At 40.6% G+C, this 18,190-nt stretch overlaps 1 protein-coding gene across 1 annotated transcript in view; it reads right to left on the bottom strand.

The window, feature by feature from the left end:
- The window catches only part of MALRD1 (MAM and LDL receptor class A domain containing 1), a 528,588-nt gene that overhangs the window by 395,758 nt on the left and 114,640 nt on the right, over positions 1-18,190 (bottom strand). The window contains exons 4-7 of the mRNA XM_026649425.1: positions 16,278-16,372; positions 16,036-16,197; positions 9,523-9,616; positions 3,967-4,113 (exon numbers count right to left, since the gene is read on the bottom strand). Coding sequence (XP_026505210.1) covers positions 3,967-4,113; positions 9,523-9,616; positions 16,036-16,197; positions 16,278-16,372 — 498 coding nt within the window. The remainder of the gene's footprint in view (positions 1-3,966; positions 4,114-9,522; positions 9,617-16,035; positions 16,198-16,277; positions 16,373-18,190) is intronic.

Genomic DNA, 18,190 nt, shown 5'->3' with positions numbered 1-18,190 from the left:
CAGGAAAGGGTTTGGTTCTTATTTTAGAGTCTTGATTTGGTTGCATGGGTACATGATAAACAAGTACCGATGGAAACACTTTCTGGATAGGACTAGACAGATTTGAGTGTTCCTACCACTAGACTAACAAAGCTTTGTTAGGAAATTGGAGAAAAGTGTGTTAAAACACATTTTAAACTTTACTGTAAGGGGACAGATGTACAGTATAAGGCCATTGCATTCATAGCAAAAAGGAGATAATAGACACTGAAAGGAGTTCAAATAAATGCCCTTCTCAACTAAATTTAAAAAGGCCGTGACCTACAAGATTATGAGGAAGTGGCAAGTAGCAGCTTTGGAAATTCTGTCTGCTGAAAACTCTCCCCCCACTGCTGAAATAATTTAAGAAAAAATCTGGGGAAAATAACATACATTTTAATGATTTGGGCCATTTTCATGACATACACCTGATTGGATTTGCATCAGTAGTTATTTGTGAGGTTTTTTTATTTGTTTATTTTAAACCAAGGTGTAGAATCTGTTTTGATTTTTTTTAGGAAGAAATAACTATGGGAGCCACATGCAGTGTGGTGTAGGCTTAGAGACTGAAAAAGAAAAAAAATCTGGTAATGGATAAAAATACAGTAAGGACAGAAACTATAAGGTTAAAGGGGAGAAAAAAAACTCTGAAAGAACTTCTAACTTTAGAAAAACTAGGAGAAATAAAGTAACAGAACAAGTGGGGGAAAGAAGCAACACACACAAAAAATAAAAAGTCAGCCAAGGTCAGAAAATATTTTATTAAATTTAAGAATACCAGGAAACGAGGATTACTCAAATCCTATAGGCAATTCTTTCTTTATAAATATAATTATCTAGACCTGGACTCCGTAATTTAGTTTCTTACCCCTTCCTATTTATGGTAGTGGAAGCTTTGAGCAAAATCACAAGCTAAAGCTTAGTCAAGCTCTATTTGCACGTTTGAACCTTCCTACAATACATTTTTGAGGTTTCATTACACTGTAGCTCTGGTTTTTAGCATTTTAGTCATTAAGATGACCTCTGCTCTCTCCTTATAACTTGAATAATTAGCAAGAAAAGAAATGCTGAAAAAGTGTGCATCAAGCAGAGATGAGCTGACCTAGTTCTGAATTCTTGGATGCCTTCCAACATTTATGAAGAATTCATTTCTGTGTATTGCTGTACCTTTTCTCTCATGTTTTTATGTGTTGTTTCCCCTTTATAATATAAAGTGCTTAGAGCAGTCCCAACCCATTGTTTATGAAGAATATATTCAGCCTACTCAATTACTTGTGTCTATTTACCCAATTAATGATACCCACGTACCTGAATGACAGGCATTTAAAAACCTGTTCATTTCCAATACAGATTAATTAAGGAATTAAATTTGACCCAGTCACATACCCAATAGCCAGTCCAGCAGATAAAAAGGGCAGTTAGGGTGTTCAGCATCTAGAGAAAAATGATTGCCCGTATTGGCACACATGAAGGCTTATAGCCATTACTGACATAATACTCCACTAATAAGTTAGTGTGTGTCACTGACTGAGGCAATATCCTTCATGTGAGGTGTTCAATTGAAGTCCCTTCTTTGCTAACTGTCCAGGTGGAAGTTAAAGGTCCCAGGATAATTCAAAAAGAATGGAGGAATCACCTTGGTTTCCTAGGCAGCATTCCCTCTGCCCTACAACACATTTTAATATCCAGAAATATGTACTATTAATGAGTGCATATAGCAACCATGTTTGCCTACAGGGGAAATACTGTGCTATCAACATCTTATTCATTGTTATAAAGTACTTTGGGACACAGTGTTGAAAACTTCCAACCAGCTGTTATTTTTTTAAAGCATCTATGTCAACTACTATGACATTTTGCAAGAAGTATTTTGCATCTCTGGGCTCAGCAAAGTTCAAACAGCAATCAATAGGCTATAGACTTAAAAAGTTACCATTGCAACTAGTGCTACATAGAAACATTGGCTATAGTCCTAACAGAAAAGACAAGAACGAAATGGGCCTGGAGGTCCTTTCCATGACATTTTTGATGTTTCTTATGCTTTTCAAAAGTCTTTGCCAAAATATTATATTAACAAATGTAGCAGCTTTGAATGCCAGGACTATAATAACTAGAGCTGCATTTTTATAAGAACATAAGAACAGCCATACAGGGTCAGACCAATGGTCCATTTAGTCCAGTATCCTGTCTTCAAACAGTGGCCAATGCCAGGTGCCCCAGAGGGAATGAACAGAGCAGGTAATCATCAAGTGATCCATCCCCTGTGGCCCATTCCCAGTTTCTGACAATTGTGGAAATTGTGACAGATAGGGCAATTTCCAGGATAAACTTTATTGAATTAAGTTTATGTATCATTGTGGGCCATGGATTTCATGTAAGTCCATGCGGAAGGGAGACCATAGCCCTCCAGGTACTAAGAACAGTTGTGTGTGGGGGGGAGGGGGCGGGGGAGGTGATTAGGCAAATGTACTCAGGTTGTAACACCTTGTGATGGGGTATACAAACCCGCACTGGAGAAAAAAAGGATAAGGAGTTGCTCTGGGCCCAAGCAGCCTTGTCCCACTGCACCAGGAAAGCTTGCACAAGCTGGCATTTAAAAATGGGAAACAGAATAGCTCAGTGGCAGGGAGGCGGGGAAGTAGCTGACCTACCCTCTGAGTTCCTGGTGTAGGACTTAGCTGTCTACCATTGGGCCCGGGATCAGAGCCCAGTGGAGAGGTTGGGCCTGGGCTCATTTACCAACCTTTAAAGAGGGGACAATGACAGTGGGGAACCTAATTGATACAACGATCCTGACCCCAAGAAGCCCTGAAGCCCTGGCAGACTCGTGAAGACTTCCACATTATTGGACTCTTTATGTGTACCTAGGGTGACCAGATGTCCCATTTTTAAAGGGACAGTCCCGTTTTTGGGGACTTTTTCTTATATAGGCGCCTATTACCCCCCCACCCATTTTTTCCACAGTTGCTATCTGGTAACCCTATGTGTACCCCAGAAGGGGTGGACTTGAATGAGTGACCCAGTCAGAGGGCTGAGTCACTAAAAGGACAGACCACCACAAAGCAGAGCTATAGAGGGAAAGGGGAATGTCCAGGAGGAAGACAAACTGCCCGCTCTGGCCTGACTACTGGGTGGCACTGGCAGTGAGTGGTCCCCTTCACTTGCCTCCAGAAAGCTACCACCACCCAGAGAGAGGCTCGCATTTATAATTAAGTATGAATTATACAGATTTGTTTTCTCCTTAGGTGGTCCAATTAAAGGTGTAAAGCGAAACCTTGGAATGCATGGGAGGCTAATATAGAGCAGCACCTGACAAAAAGGAACAGACAATGGACTTGGAAGCATTTAATTTGCTATGGAATCACGATGTAATCCCCACCCAAAGGTGGGACAAAAAATATTAGGGTAAGGTTTGATTTATCAAAGATCAGCTCGTTTGGAAACTGAGGGCTTGTCTACACTACCGCGGTAGTTCGACGGCTGGCAATCGAACTTCCGGGTTCGATTTATCGCGTCTGGTGTGGACGCGATAATTCGAACCAGGAAGTGCTCGCCGTCGACTGCGGTACTCCACGTCAGCGACAGGAGTACCGCGGAGTCGACGGGGGAGCCTGCCTGCCGTGTGTGGACCGCGTCTGAACCGCGGTAAATTCGAACTAAGGTATGTCGACTTCAGCTACGTTATTCACGTAGCTGAAGTTGCGTACCTTAGATCGAATTGGGGTGTTAGTGTAGACCAGGCCTTAGATTAAAGCTCTTGATGTTCTCATACTATATTCATAGATCTTGTTATTCATACTGAATATTCCGAAATAAGGGCTAGTTTAAGTATAAAATAAAGCATGTGATGACTTAATTCTATTTCCACAATGTTTCCCTCTGACTTTTCCTAAAAATTACCACAGTCTAATGGCAGCTAATAACCATGTATTTATTTTATATTCTTACCTCCAGTATCGTTGCTTTGATCTTTCAGGGGGGCTGATTTTGAGGCAAGATTATTTCCTGCTTTTGTGCGCACCCAGAAAACGTGTTCAAATGATGAATCTGAATTCCAGTGACACATGTCAAGCTCGAAACTGCAAACATGCTGCTCTAAATGGGAAAGCAATCATTCAGTTACCTCTGAAGTCATTATTTATAAGATTATTTCCCTTTAGAAATTAATGTTCATTAAACTACTTGACAGCCCTTCTGCTTCTGGTTACCTCACAAGTAACCAGCTTACCAGTGGGTTTATCTGATATTCTAGGCTGCCATCTTTAGTGATACCACTTCAGAAAATCACTGCCTAATGATGGATAATTCTTCCAGAGTGAAGAATTACGTTATTTTATAATAAACGTAAAAAATTAGAACATGAACATTAGAAAATACAATATTTTGATTGACCTGATCTAATTTTTTTTCTGATTTTTTTTTGGTTTTCAACATTTTTTGAAGATTTAGACTTTTTGTTGGGACAGGAAAACCTTTCAAAATTTTAATTCTTGCCGGAGGGGAAAATCATTTTCCACCCAACCCTAGTTATTAAAGGCATTCTGTTGCAGAGGTTGAATTAGAGCCTGGAGTCTTCTGACTCCAGCCCTGTATATCTAAAATGCAGAGGTTCACTTGTACAACCCTTACATTTGGTAGTACCTCTTTATGTGAGTAGTTCCACTTAGTAGAATAATTGGACCTGTCCTGTAGTTTTGGGGGACATTACCACAACGTCCTAAAGTTCTCTCAAAACTCTCAACTGTGACTTATTTGCAAGTCTCCAGACAGAGAAAAAAATTAATCTAAAATCTTTTGGTAAAAATTAAATATTTCATAAAATTGCCCCAGCTTTGCAGGAATTTAGCAAACTTAAAAACATGCAACTTTGTCAAAACAAAAAACAGTCCCTTCCTCTCCCTCTTTGGGAACATTCATTTTCAGAAGTCCACTGTTTCCTTTTCTTGTGGCTAGATTAGAATGCAGATGCTTGAAAATGCATGTCAGTATCTATCTTTTTTTTCTGTAATAGGACCATAGACACTTGGATGTATATAGAAAACCTTTGAAATGCAAGCTCCACTAGATACGCTATTATAAGAGACTTTTTAAAACAACTCTGTAGCATTTACTATTTAACATTTAAAAGTCATTCTGTGCAGTTTACATGTGTTTATATAATAGCTGTAAATCTCTGGCTTTTTTGAGCTATGTAATTAAGCATCAAATTTAGTCAAATATCTTGCTTTATCTCTTAAAGGGCTTGCTTATGCTCATGCTTAACTTTACTACCATGAACTGATTAGGGCCTAATTTGCCATTTTTATTACACATAGAAAAGCTGAAATGACAGTATATAATTTAACTGTAAAGTACAAACTTCAAAGGATTTTAAATGTAGAGTGGTCACCCTCTTGATATCAAGTCAACCAAAGTTGACTTTCATGTAATATATTACTTCTACAATTTTGCTGAATGACAGATATGTACAAGCCTCAGAATAGGGAGGTACAGTTTGACGTTTCAGCAATCATTGCTTAATGATGACATCAGTGGGAATTTTTTTTTTTTTTTTACAAGAGAACTATAGGATCTAACCCTACTTAAATAAATCAGAGTTTAGAAATACTTTGGATTATCCAGTTCTAATAAAAGAATGAAGATTTTAACTGGGTTTTGAGATGTTTATATTTAAGTATATCTGGTCTAATACATTTTTCTACTAATGTCTTGGTCTGAATAGAAAATATTTTTGCTATGAAGTTGGATAAAACTCTCCATTCCTTTTAATTCCTGGATCTTTTTGTCTTCAGGAGGAGGGGGCTACATAAAAGTGGAAATCAGTGGGAGGTAGAGGAAAGGATTGCTGGGGGAGCGCTGAGTAGACAAGGCTGTAGCAGAAGGCACTTCCTTGTACAGTAGAGGAAGGAGGAGTGGCACAATAAGAGAGCAAAGGAGTTGAGGACAGAAGCAGGAGAGGTAGGTGTGTGTGTGGGGGGGGTTGGTGTGGGTGTGAGAGAGAGAGAGAGACTCTCTCTTTTTCAGCCCATTCAGAGCGATAACATGGATATATATTTATTAATTATTTATATCATGTTTATGTGCCCTGTTTTGTGGGGGGGGGGGGGGGGAAACCATGTCTGTTTTCAGTGGACAGGCAGAGTTTGGGCCAAAAAATATTCTTTAAAAAATGAACACACCCTAAATAAGCTAATTTATTCATTATCCCAAAAGCTTAGTTCTATATCAGTGAACACAAATGTAGCTCCATGTGCAGAATGGCTGGTACCTAGGGTATTGTGACAGGTAGGGTTTCTGGAGAAATGCAACTTTCACCACAAATTTCATGAAATCAAAACTAGTCTCCCTATAGAGCCCTCTTATGCAGCCATTTCCCAAAGACCAGCACAATAAGGAGTTTACATTCAGCTGGTCATTAATCTGATCTTCCATTTGAAACGTTCTGCAGCAAAACCTCTTTCCTGAAGCTGGAATTAAAACTCTTCTGGCTCTTTGCTTTTTGGCACCTGAGATGTCATCTCGGGAAGTTGACTTCTCACCTATCGTGTGCCTCTAAATTTGGATGTGACAAGAAATGTCTCCAGGTTGAGCATATTTGATGTGCTTTGTACTGCTGCAAGAGGTCAGTTGATACGTCATGTTTTGTATATATGTAAGATAAGTTTAACACTTATATTTAAAGATATATATTGATTTTTAAAGTCAGGCTTGACAAAGCCCTGGCTGGGATGATTTAGTTGGGGATTGGTCCTGCTTTGAGCAGGGGATTGGACTAGATGATCTCCTGAGGTCCCTTCCAACCCTGATCTTCTATGATTCACGTGGGGGGGATTTTTTTGCTTTAAAAGAGCCCTGCTTACAAATAAAGCCAGTAGATTTATATATATATATAGAGAGAGAGAGAGAGAGAGATACACATGCTATTTGAGAAATCAGTTAGTGAAGAAAGGACATACTGGCTCATTGGCCACAATGACAAATTATCATTTTTTTCTCTACATCTGTCCCATTATCCCATCTCAGCTGCAGTAATCCTCCAAGGAAGAGACAGAGAGAAAAATCACATTTCTGCATAGAGAGTTTCACGGACTCCCTGTTTCAGATTTGGTGTTCTAAAAAGCACACTGCAGAATAGTCGCAGTTCATATGGCAAATAGGTCCAAAGCCTGTAATTTGGTTCCCAGCACTCCTATGCAGCCCTGCTGGGTAACAGTTACAAGTGGGTACTGGCATGTAAATAAGTACACCTGGCATCCCACTTTGCTTCTACCTTTCCCAAATGCAGGACATCTGAGGCATGGAAATGCTTATAACACAGCAAGTTTCTTTACCTGAAATTTAATTTTCCTATTTAAATAGAGATGTGTCCTTTGAAATAAATATTAATCTAGCCCTGAATCATCAGGGTCCCAAAGATTTGTGTTTGACTCTCAAGATGAAGGTAACATCATCTACAGATGTTCAGCATTCTAAAATATTAATCAGATTGGATATCTACTTTAGATGTCTGTTCTCATTGCCTTCTCAGGGGAGTCTCCTATTTTGGACTCCAGTGCACAAAACTGTTTGCAAAAGCTAAATATATCGCAAACATAGAACATGGTAAAGTAAACTCAAAGAGCCTCAGATTCTCAGATGAGGCCAAGCAGCTTTCAGCACAACTCAGGAGTGGGAAGATGCAAAGCTGGTTTTAAGTCACCTTTGCACTCCTGCAATTTTGGATCATCAGTGTGCCAGTACAATCTCCTGCTGTAATTCAGACCAGCCAGTGGCCCCAAAAGGTTGTTATTATAGTCAGGGACCTCTGGAAGTGCAGACAAGCCCCAGTCATGTCCCTTTTCTCCTGGACAAACCCTGTGTACTGGCCGCAGAAAGGGGACTGGCATAGGAAACATTCCACTGGTTCTACACCACCAGAGAATGCCACTATGCTTGGATGATCTCCCCCATGGCTGGCTACACTGACTTAATAGCTGCTTAGAGGCAGCAGAGTAGCACAAAGTATCCGCAGTGGAGATGAGAATCAGGGCCTTAAAACCTAAAAAGGTTGTTTGTTTGAGGGTTTTTTAAAGGTCAGCTCCACAGCTTTCCCTCAGCTGGCTGAAAATAATGAATTCTCAGGCAAAGAATGGTAGATCTTTCCTGCCCATTGATGACTTTGTGGTGGTATTTCTGCAGAAAGCTCCTAAGGCATTTATAATATACAGTAACTCCCCACTTAACATCCTCTCGCTTAACGTTGTTTCGATCTTATGTCCCTGCTCAATTACAGAACATGCTCCATTTAAAGTTGTGCAATGCTTCGCTATAACATCCTTTGGCTGCCTGCTTTGTCCACAGCTGGCAGCCCCCCTATCAGCTCCCCTATGCCCCCCCACAGTGCCTCCCGCCCGCCAGCAGACCCCGCGGATCAGCGCCTTCCCCCTCCTCCTGCCCGCGGCAATCAGCTGGCTTGTGGTATTCAGGAGGTAGGGAGGAGGAGCGAGGACTCGGCGCGCAGGCTCCCCCTCCCTCCCCTGTCTCCCAAAAGTCTCAAACCAGCTGATTGCCGCGGGCAGGAGGCAGGGGAGGGAGGGGGGAGCCTGTGTGCCGAGTCCTCGCTCCTCCCTCCTCCCTCCTGAACGTCGCAAGCCAGTTGATTGCCATGGGCAGGACGGTGGGGGGAGGAGCGAGGATGCGGCGCACCTCCCCCCTCCCTCCCCTGCCTCCTGTCCGTGGCAATCAGCTGGCTTGCAGTGTTCAGGAGGCAGGGGAGGGAGGGGGAGCCTGTGCGCCCTGTCCTCGCTCTTCCTCCCTCCCTCCTGCCTCCAGAACACTGCAAGCCAGCTGATTGCCGCGGGCAGGAGGCAGGGGAGGGAGGGGGAGGAATGAGGATGCTGCGTGTGGAGTAAAGGGGGTGGGGAGGGGAAGAAGAGGCGGGTTAAGGGTGGGGGCTTGGGGGAAGGGGTGGCATGGGTGGGCTGAGGGTTGAGCCCCCCGCCCCTGGTGCTTGCATAGTAGGGGAAGCTACCGCTGCTGCTGCACAATGTGCTTCTCCTAGCCCACAGCACTTTCAGCCTCCTTGCCTGCCTCATTGTCTCCAGTGCCAGTGGGCTGTGCCTGTGTGGGGTAAGGCGGGGGCACCTCCCAACTACAGTACTGTACTGTATGGTATGGCAAAAAAAATTCCCTGGAACCTAACCCCTCCCCCTCCATTTACATTCATTCTTATGGGGAAATTGGATTTGCTTAACATAGTTTCACTTAAAGTTGCATTTTTCAGGATCATAACTCCAACGTTAAGTGAGGAGTTACTGTACCAGATTTGTTAAAGTATTTATTGTCCTTCTTTGTGGTTGTGTTTATGAAATCTGATAGCAGATAGTTTAGAGGAATAAAATATAAGCCACATGAAAATGATTAAGTAGTTGAGAAATCTTTTGAGTACAAAAGGGCCTCTTTGCGTTTTCTCTTTTGGCTTAAGGGGGAAAGAATTATTTGTGTGGTTAAAGAAAAGATTCTTACCGAATGCTGGAAAACATCCTCCACTGAAAGAAATATCATCAATAGCAATGGTGTCATCTGGTCCCCAGGCCTCAAGTGTCCCTTGAATGACAACCTGCATGATGTTTAGCAGCAAGTTAGGAGGAAATGCCATTCATGTTGTCTCTCATACATAAAAAGGAAAAAAAGTATACCTGTATGCTGCAGACTCCCAGAAGTTGTTATATTACATGAACTAGCAGTCTAATCACACAAGAATATATACTGTAGAGTTTCTACTGGAAATAAAGAAGTCCAGGTCATGCAAAAAAAATTATCTCAGTAGATTAACGGCCTGGCTTTTGATCACTAGTGTGGTTTTTTTGTCACCATGGATATACACCCTAATCACGCTTTCAGGTCAAAAGCTAAGTTGACTTTAACCAAAAGGCTCATGCAGACCACAATAGAATGTATTCCTTTCAGAGGAACTAAGTCAATTAGGATCATAGTGGTTAAGAGATAGAAAAAAAATTATTGGATTATCAAGTCCCTCCTTCCACCAGGGCCTGGGGATAGCAAGTGTGCTTTTTTTCATTTTCGGAGTCTACCAGGCAGAGATCTGGAGCAGAGGCAGGACAGCTAATGCCATTCCAGCCTGTAAACTTTTATCAATGGAAAGTCCAAGACTGCATCTTGGGAAACAAAAATGATCAGCTGTTAATCACTAACGCCTCAAAGGAGATATTCTCCCATCAATTATACTGTACCATTGGAGCTATGCACAGATGTCTTGCATTTCTGTTAGTGATTTAGGGCTAGATTGTAACCCAAACTAAATGGCCACACAGGAACATAAGGAGAATAAGACCACACAAGCACACTTCCCCTGTACAGCCTTCCCTCCTCAGGCCAAGTGCGGAGAGTAGGGCTGCATATCCAGTATTCCTTCACCAGAGAGGTCAGCAAGTAGTGACTGGAGAGAGGTAAGAAATGGGTAGAACCTAGGCTTTGCTGCCTCCCCACCATGAGGGGGCCACTGCAGCTGAACTGAGATTATGGTGTAGGAAGAGAAGTAATTTGCTATGGACAAGAGGCAGCAGAAGATTATTTTTCCCCCTGGGAACAAGGTGGGAGTGGCGATAAGGAAGGAATTCCAACACTGAATCACAGTTCCCTGGGCTCCTTATGGTGTGGTGATGCTACACCCTGCCCTTACAGAGGACGATATCTAAAAGCACAATCTAGTCTTACTATTAAGTGTCAAGTTGATAATACTAAATCAGCAAAACTTCCAATATTAGTTTTAAGTTCAGGGACAATTTTATGGACTGCTTGTACAACTTAATAGTAAAGACATTAGGCGTGCAAACCCATATTTTGAAATTTATTTATGCCATAGGTTATTATATTCTCTACTAGTGAGTGCTACCTATATTCCAAAACATTTTGGGGTAATACCACATAGGATTTCACTGCGGAACCATGGACATGATCATTATATTTATTCCTTGCCTTGCTCCAGGGAAACAACGTTAACTACTGTAACAACAAAACTGTAATCACAGTAAGTTTTTAGGCTCCGTCTGAACTACATAGGCAATGGTATAGCATGTGTACCCATATGAGCTGTGTACAACAAAGCTAAATATATACACATTCAAAGCTGAATATACAGCTGAATTTGCCAAAACTACATTGAGTTAGCCATGTCGTGTATATCCCAGCCTCTGCAGTATTGTGGAGAGTAGGATAACTAGTGACCATTTCCCCTTATTAATACTACAGAAAAGCCACAGCTAGCCAAACATGGAGCAGCTGCCTCTTCAGAAATAACAGTGTTGTTCAGAAACAGTGCCATTTTGTGAGTTTATATTAGAGCTGGCCAAAAAGCATTCAGATGGAACAGTTTTTTGTTAGAACATATAGTTTCATCGAAATCTATATATTTCTCAAGAATACATCTATCTTGACAAAATGTTCTATGGGAGAATACCTTTCTCACTTCAGTAATGTGAAGATGTTTCATTTTGATAATATCAAAACATTGTTTCATTTTGTTTTGAATTATATTGAAATAGTTTTAATATTCTATATAATTGATAACTGACAAATTTTATTGAAATATTCTGATATATTGTATATATTTTATACTATATTATGTTTCAACATTATCAAAAGGCGACATATGTTTTAATTGCAATGTTTCATTCTGATTTGTAGTGAAAACAAACTTTGAAATGTGAGATGACCATTTATGACCATCTCTCATGTATACATATATTGTACAAAGAAGTTTAAATATATCAAGTAAAGCTTGGGTGAGTTATGATGTAGTAATTATAATCATATATTCAATTTTTCCCTTTTTATTTATTATAAGGTTTTAATTATGCCTCCAAAAATGTTATTCAGCACAGGATCATAACTTGGAAAATAAAACAAATATATGAGTTTAAAAATGTACAAATAAAATAATAAAACAAATGTTTGACCATTTCACAATTAGTATTGTGTATGTGGTTGAATTTGACTGGCTATTCAATAGGCTCACTTTTTTAACAATTTAAACCACTGTCCTGATTTTACCCCCCTGACTAATCTAAGTAGAGATGGGATGAACTTGCATGATTTCGGTAATACTAGAGCAGTAATGTCTTGTTTTGGTTTTGCAAAATCAGAGGCGGTTTCAGAACCATATTCTACAGAATTACCATATGGGGTATTATTAAATGTTGTACTACAGCTATCCCCCTTAAACACCCACACACAGAATTTTTGTGACTAATAATAATAATAATAATAGATGATGATATCGGGCATAAAAACAGTGTGCACGCTTACACATATAAAGGGGGATACCCTTAAATGCACCTATTGAGTGCTTTCTAAAGTAGTTGACTCTGATGACACCTGATGACCAACACCTTTTGGGCCATATCCACTAGTACGCTCTGACTGCTTTGCATCAGCAAGGCTAAGCAGCCATAAAGCTGTTTTAACTGTTTGGCCAAGCTGGGTTTACAGCTGCTTTGTGTCATTGAAGTTGCACAAAATACCTGATGGAAATTGGTTAATCTGGTCCTTATTTTTTAAAGACATGACAGATGCCTTCTCTGGGAAAATAGATAACCTCAGTGGACTCTGATATAGTGAACGCTGCATAATTTCATAGGAAATAGAAGCTCTAGGTATTAAACTTATGCATATGAAAGAAAGCTATTGCGGAAAGAAAAAAAACCTTGCTGAGAGTTCAGCTGTCTAAGGAGGTGGTCTGTATACATCCTCAGTAGTTTGATTGCAAGCTTCCTCTCACAGAATCTTTTGAAGAATACTTTTAACACAGTGCAAGATGTTACAAGAGCATCACCTCCCTGCAGCCTAGCAAGGCAAAAAAGGATAGCAATAGATCACCAATGGTTATTGTACATCACCGTACTTTAATAGCAGCCTTGATGATTGGTATAACCAAAGGTTCCCATGGGGTCATATATGTCCCAAATTCCTATGAATCTTTTAAAGATGTACTGTTTTCATCCAGCGAACGGATTATTTTAGATTGATATATATTACTCTGATATGTTTGAACACTTTGTTGCCTTATAAAGCACATGAATGGAAAAACAAGATTGCAGCAATGTTTATAAATAGCAGCATGGGCAAATTTTTAAGTTTGTGGAATTCTGTACATGTTCAGTCCCTCCATATTTCCTTTCCTTTACCTTCTTGCCACTGTTCTGACACAAAACGTTTCTGCTATTTGCCCAATATTTGATACTGGCTTGGGACATGCAGGGAGCTTGTCTTATCTCCTAATATAAAACTGAGGAAAGGAAAAAAAAACCCACTACTGAAAATGTACTAGTGAAGGGCTTGATACAATTGACCTCAGAGGGAGTAGGTTCAATGCCAATTTTAAACCTTTCTATTTCAAGAGTGCCATTTCTGTATTTTTCTCTCTCAAACTTGGCTTGAGTTTCCTACTCCACGAGGAAAATGATGGTGTTAAATGCTTACTTCACACCTTCCACTACTGTTTTGTTTTTTAAAAATGTTATAAAGGTCTTCTTCACCAATGGCAAAAACTGTATCCCCCTCTCAATTCATTTAACTCAATAACAACTGAACTAATTCCCCTCAAAATCTGAACAACAAATATTTACCTGTTCCATGAGACCAAGCTTGGAAACATTCAGCCCAAAAGGCTGAGGAAATCATAATAATGGAAATGCATTGTTAAGCTTAGCAATAGCATTTGCTGCCATAAACATAACAATGAATGCATCAAAATACCTTCCTACCAGACCTATTATTGCTAGCTAACCGTGTAGTGCCAGTGGCCACCAGCATGTAGGCATTACAATGGCTAAGATTATGATACTTTCTCTTTTTCTGTGATTGGCAGCTCTGGTTTGTATGGCTGAATCCTCTGCACATCCTGAATCCCAATGAAGACAACAGTCTTCCCAGGCAGGCAGATCCCTTTCTGTGCAATCAGACTGCAGGAATGGGGCCTAACACACCAAATACAGAAGCAATGACAAGTACAGGACAGAATCACAGGGACAGGACCCACCATCCCAATCACATTTATTCAAAGCAATGCTCTGCCTCACAAAAAATGGATCTTATTTAATATGTAAGACTTGCAGCACAGAGTAACTACGGGGGGAAAACACTGAAGAAAGAGCTCTACTAGCCAAAGGATGTGCTGAGTTCATTCTGTGATGGGCAGCTTAAAGAGCTGCAGATCTCAATACATCAGAACTACCTGTAGTTGGCAATAAGCCAATATGGCTATTGACTAACTAGTTCACAATGGTTATTTTTCTACCTTTCATTTTTGCATGAGTTCGGTGCTCCTGAAAAATGCCATCTTGACAGCACTGTAGACTGAGGTCCTCTAAGTATCCACAGGCCAGGTTCAGAAAGACATTTGCACTGCAAGATTACACACAAGCTTCTGACAATATGCTTCCCCTTGGAACCGGAGAGATCACTTCCAAGGATGAGAGGGTACTTCAGTGCCGGAGCTAGCCCATTGGGGACCCTTAGCAAAAATATCCCCCTGCACACACACACACACACACACACACAGGCAAGTTCTTATAATAAAAAGCAAATGGGGGGGAGGGGCTTAAGTTGCTTGGGGCCCTAAGCAATTTCTTAGTCTGCTTATGCCTACTGCTGGCTCTGCTGACAGTTCAGTCTCAGTGCCTGTTCAGATCCTTGGCCACTCTGATAAGAGTCCTAAAAGCAGTGACATTTCAACAGTAGTAATGATCTGTTTTATAAGGTGCACACCTGTCCTCTAGGAATTGGACTGTGACCATCAACTTATTTCACAATGACCCCCCAAACAGCTATCAGAAGGTTAAAATGTTTGCTAACCAGTAAACTGGTTACAATTACAGGGAAAAGATTCCATATTCTATTAACAATTCCCCTCACCCCTTGTTTTTTGTAAGTCTCAAAAAAGAAGGATGGGAGATAGAAAAGTGAATGTAAGGCTAGATCTTGATCTCCAGCATGAAGTTGCACACCATTGGGTATCCACTAAGGTCAGATAAGCCCAAAAACTCAGAGCTGCACTGCACATGTGCAGTGGGGAGTTGTGCCTTAGTAAGTTGGTGAGGCACACACTGCTTTGAAAATGTAGGTCACAGTGGACAGTAGCCACTTTTACAAGTCAAGCAGTGATGAGTGTTCTTCAGCCTAAGGGCAAAGACCTCATGAAATGATTTGATATTATGACTGCCGTGGACAGTAACAGTATATTGCATAATCAGGCATTTGGTCAGAAGTATTACAAGGCAGAGACTTACTGAGCTCTTATAACCAGATGGTCCTTACCTGAAGGGTAAGCATAATAGCCAGTTCCTCATAATAAACAAGCTAGGAGTAAAATTACCCTGATATTTTTTAAAACAGTATTCTGCAGAACAGTGAGAATATATTATGTATGATGTCATTTTGTAACTATGATGCTATCCCTTACTGTGCTAGTGGTCTGCTTAGATTAATGTATAAAAATGTTGAAACTAATTGAGCAAACTTTTAGAAGGTTACAGCAGTTGAGAACTAGTGAAATGACTGCATAAATATATCGTGTAACAAAGTCTCAAAGTAGACTAAATATTGTAAATATTTAATCACCTAGCAAATCTCTATAGAAATTCACAGCCAACAAATATACAAAAAAAGCTCCAGTCCAGCAAAACAGTTAACTTCTTTGGGGCCTGAAAGAATACAATAACTAGTCTCAGCTCCAAAACCAGTAATTTTTATGGATAGGTTCCAATTTATGATGTTATAAGAGTGATTGTTCTGTATAAAATCTGAGCACATTTTAAGTGGGTTTCAGTTTTTAGCTTCCACGTCACCAGAAGATGAGCTCAAGCAATAATAAATGATACTGGTCTCGAATAGATAAAATGTGTATCTATCCCTTCTTTGATTCACATTATTTTCCAGATCTAAGATAATTTTTATATTTATCTTCACACAATATGCTAATCTCCCCATTATAAATATACATTGTAGCAATTTACAAACCTCAAATTTTTCAGTGCTATTGATTGTGATCACATTTGTTCTCCATTGGTTTTGTAGCCCTCCTGCTTCTTGCCAGATGTTTTTAAAAGTACCATCAGAATGTGTTTGGAGTCCCACCATCAATATTCCCCTCATTTGACCAATCCAATAGTAAAATGCAATCTAGGACAAAGAAAAGTTCTGATTATTCCAGCAAATCACAATGACAAGAATATAATGAAAGGAAGGTGCAGTCCAAATACCTGGCAAATGTGTTTGCTATCAGTAGGGAGGAAAACTCTGCTCCTTAAAGTTGTAGGAGATGAGGCCACTTCAGAGGACAATAAGAGGAAATAGGCTATTTAAAAAAAGAACAAGAATAAAATAGAAGGTTTAAGAACCAGTGGTATTCTAACAAATCTATAGAAAATACCAGAAAAATTACATTATTTGGTAATTAGAAAAGGTAACTGAATGGAAATAACAAATAAATAATTACATTGAGGAGATTTATCTATAAATAGATATAAATAGGACTTTTTCCAGGATATTTTTTGTGGTATACATTACAAACTATGTTAAAAGAATAAGCAGATATTCAATATTTTGTATTCTACTCACAGTTCAATGTGAGGACCCAGGTCTTATTGACTGTACACTATGCAAACCCTGCTCTGAAGACAGAATTAATAACTCCCTCATGGGCTTTTCTATGATGCGTATTACAATAGTATCTGAGTGCTTCATAAACATTAATAAATTTATTTTTACTACACCCCTTTGAGCACAATCCATCCTGTCCATAGAATGAGGTAGCAGTTCTGTGTAAAAAATAGTTGTAATTAAAGACTGTATCATTAGGCATATGCACAACAGGGCCAAATTAAGGTTGCACAGATAAAAGTTAAGAAATGTTGGAATTAAGGTTGAGTGCATGACTTATTTTGCAACTGTAATAATATTCTTTTAATGTGGTTTATTTTTGTGCACAATTTTCTAGGTTTGTAAAAATGCAAACTGAAAAAACAAAAATTCCATGGACCACTTTGTCAGTAGGTTTTACAAATATTTGTTGACAACAGAGGAAGAGAGAAACTCAGGGATCTCGGGTTCCTTTCCGGGCTCTAGAAGGGATGGAACTCTAGCGAGTACAGACTCTTCTGACCATCCCCTCTAGCCATCTCCCCAAGCATGACCCTCTTCTATCTCTCCCCATATCAGTCTTGTCTCTTCCCCTGGCTCCTCATCACAGTTCCATTCTTCTCATCTAGCCTGTCCCAGGCTCTTTGCCCAGCCAGTCCATTTAATAATAATAATTTAATTAATGGAGATATCCTATCTCCTAGAACTGGAAGGGACCTTGAAAAAGTTATTGTGTCCAGCCCCCTGCCTTCACTAGCAGGACCAAGTACTGATTTTGCACCATCCCTAAGTGGCCCCCTTGAGGACTGAACTCATAACCCTGGGTTTAGCAGGCCAATGCTCAAACCACTGAGCTATCCCTCCCCTTCCATGTTCTTCCCCTCACGGCTCCTCATGTGATCTCTCTCCCCTCCCCTTGTCTCCAGTCACCCAACCCCAGACTCCTCACATCCCTCATCCCCACTGGTTCCTAGTTCCAGTTTCCGTTCAGCGGCTTCTCATCTAATGTTAGTGTCTCCCCACCCTTCCCTCCCCCCCTCCCCCAGCTCCTTGTTCCCGTCTCTTTACCCAATCAGTCCCAGCTTTTTCCCCACATCCTGGCTTTTCATTAGATCTGTCTTCCCTCCCCCACATCTCCTTCCTCCCACCCCACTGATTCCCAGATCAGCCTCCTTACCCGGCCAGTCCTAATCTCCCCTCCCTAGCTCCCAGTACCCCCCTCCCAATTCCCAGTCCTAATGTCCCCCCCACCCCAGTTCCCATTTTCCCTCTCCTCCTTACCAACAGCCTCCTGTTAGTGGCCATGTCATCCCCTCTACCCCCCCCCCTTCAGGCTCTTGTCCCCTTTGCATTTGAATCAAGTAGCTTCCTCTGCCATACTTTCTGAGCCCAACAGGGAGCATCCATTGGCAGAACAGGAGACATCATCTTCATGCTCTGTTCCCTGCCTGGCTCAGCCTGCAGCAGCACAGAGATGCAACTTTAGAGAAAGTTCTGCTCAGTCCCAGGCTGATAGGCACATGCCCACTGCAGA

Source organism: Terrapene carolina, unplaced genomic scaffold, assembly GCF_002925995.2.
Source record: "Terrapene carolina triunguis isolate 2854851 unplaced genomic scaffold, T_m_triunguis-2.0 Scaffold84, whole genome shotgun sequence".
Taxonomy (NCBI): Eukaryota; Metazoa; Chordata; order Testudines; family Emydidae; genus Terrapene; species Terrapene triunguis.
This window is presented reverse-complemented; position numbering and strand designations above follow the sequence as displayed.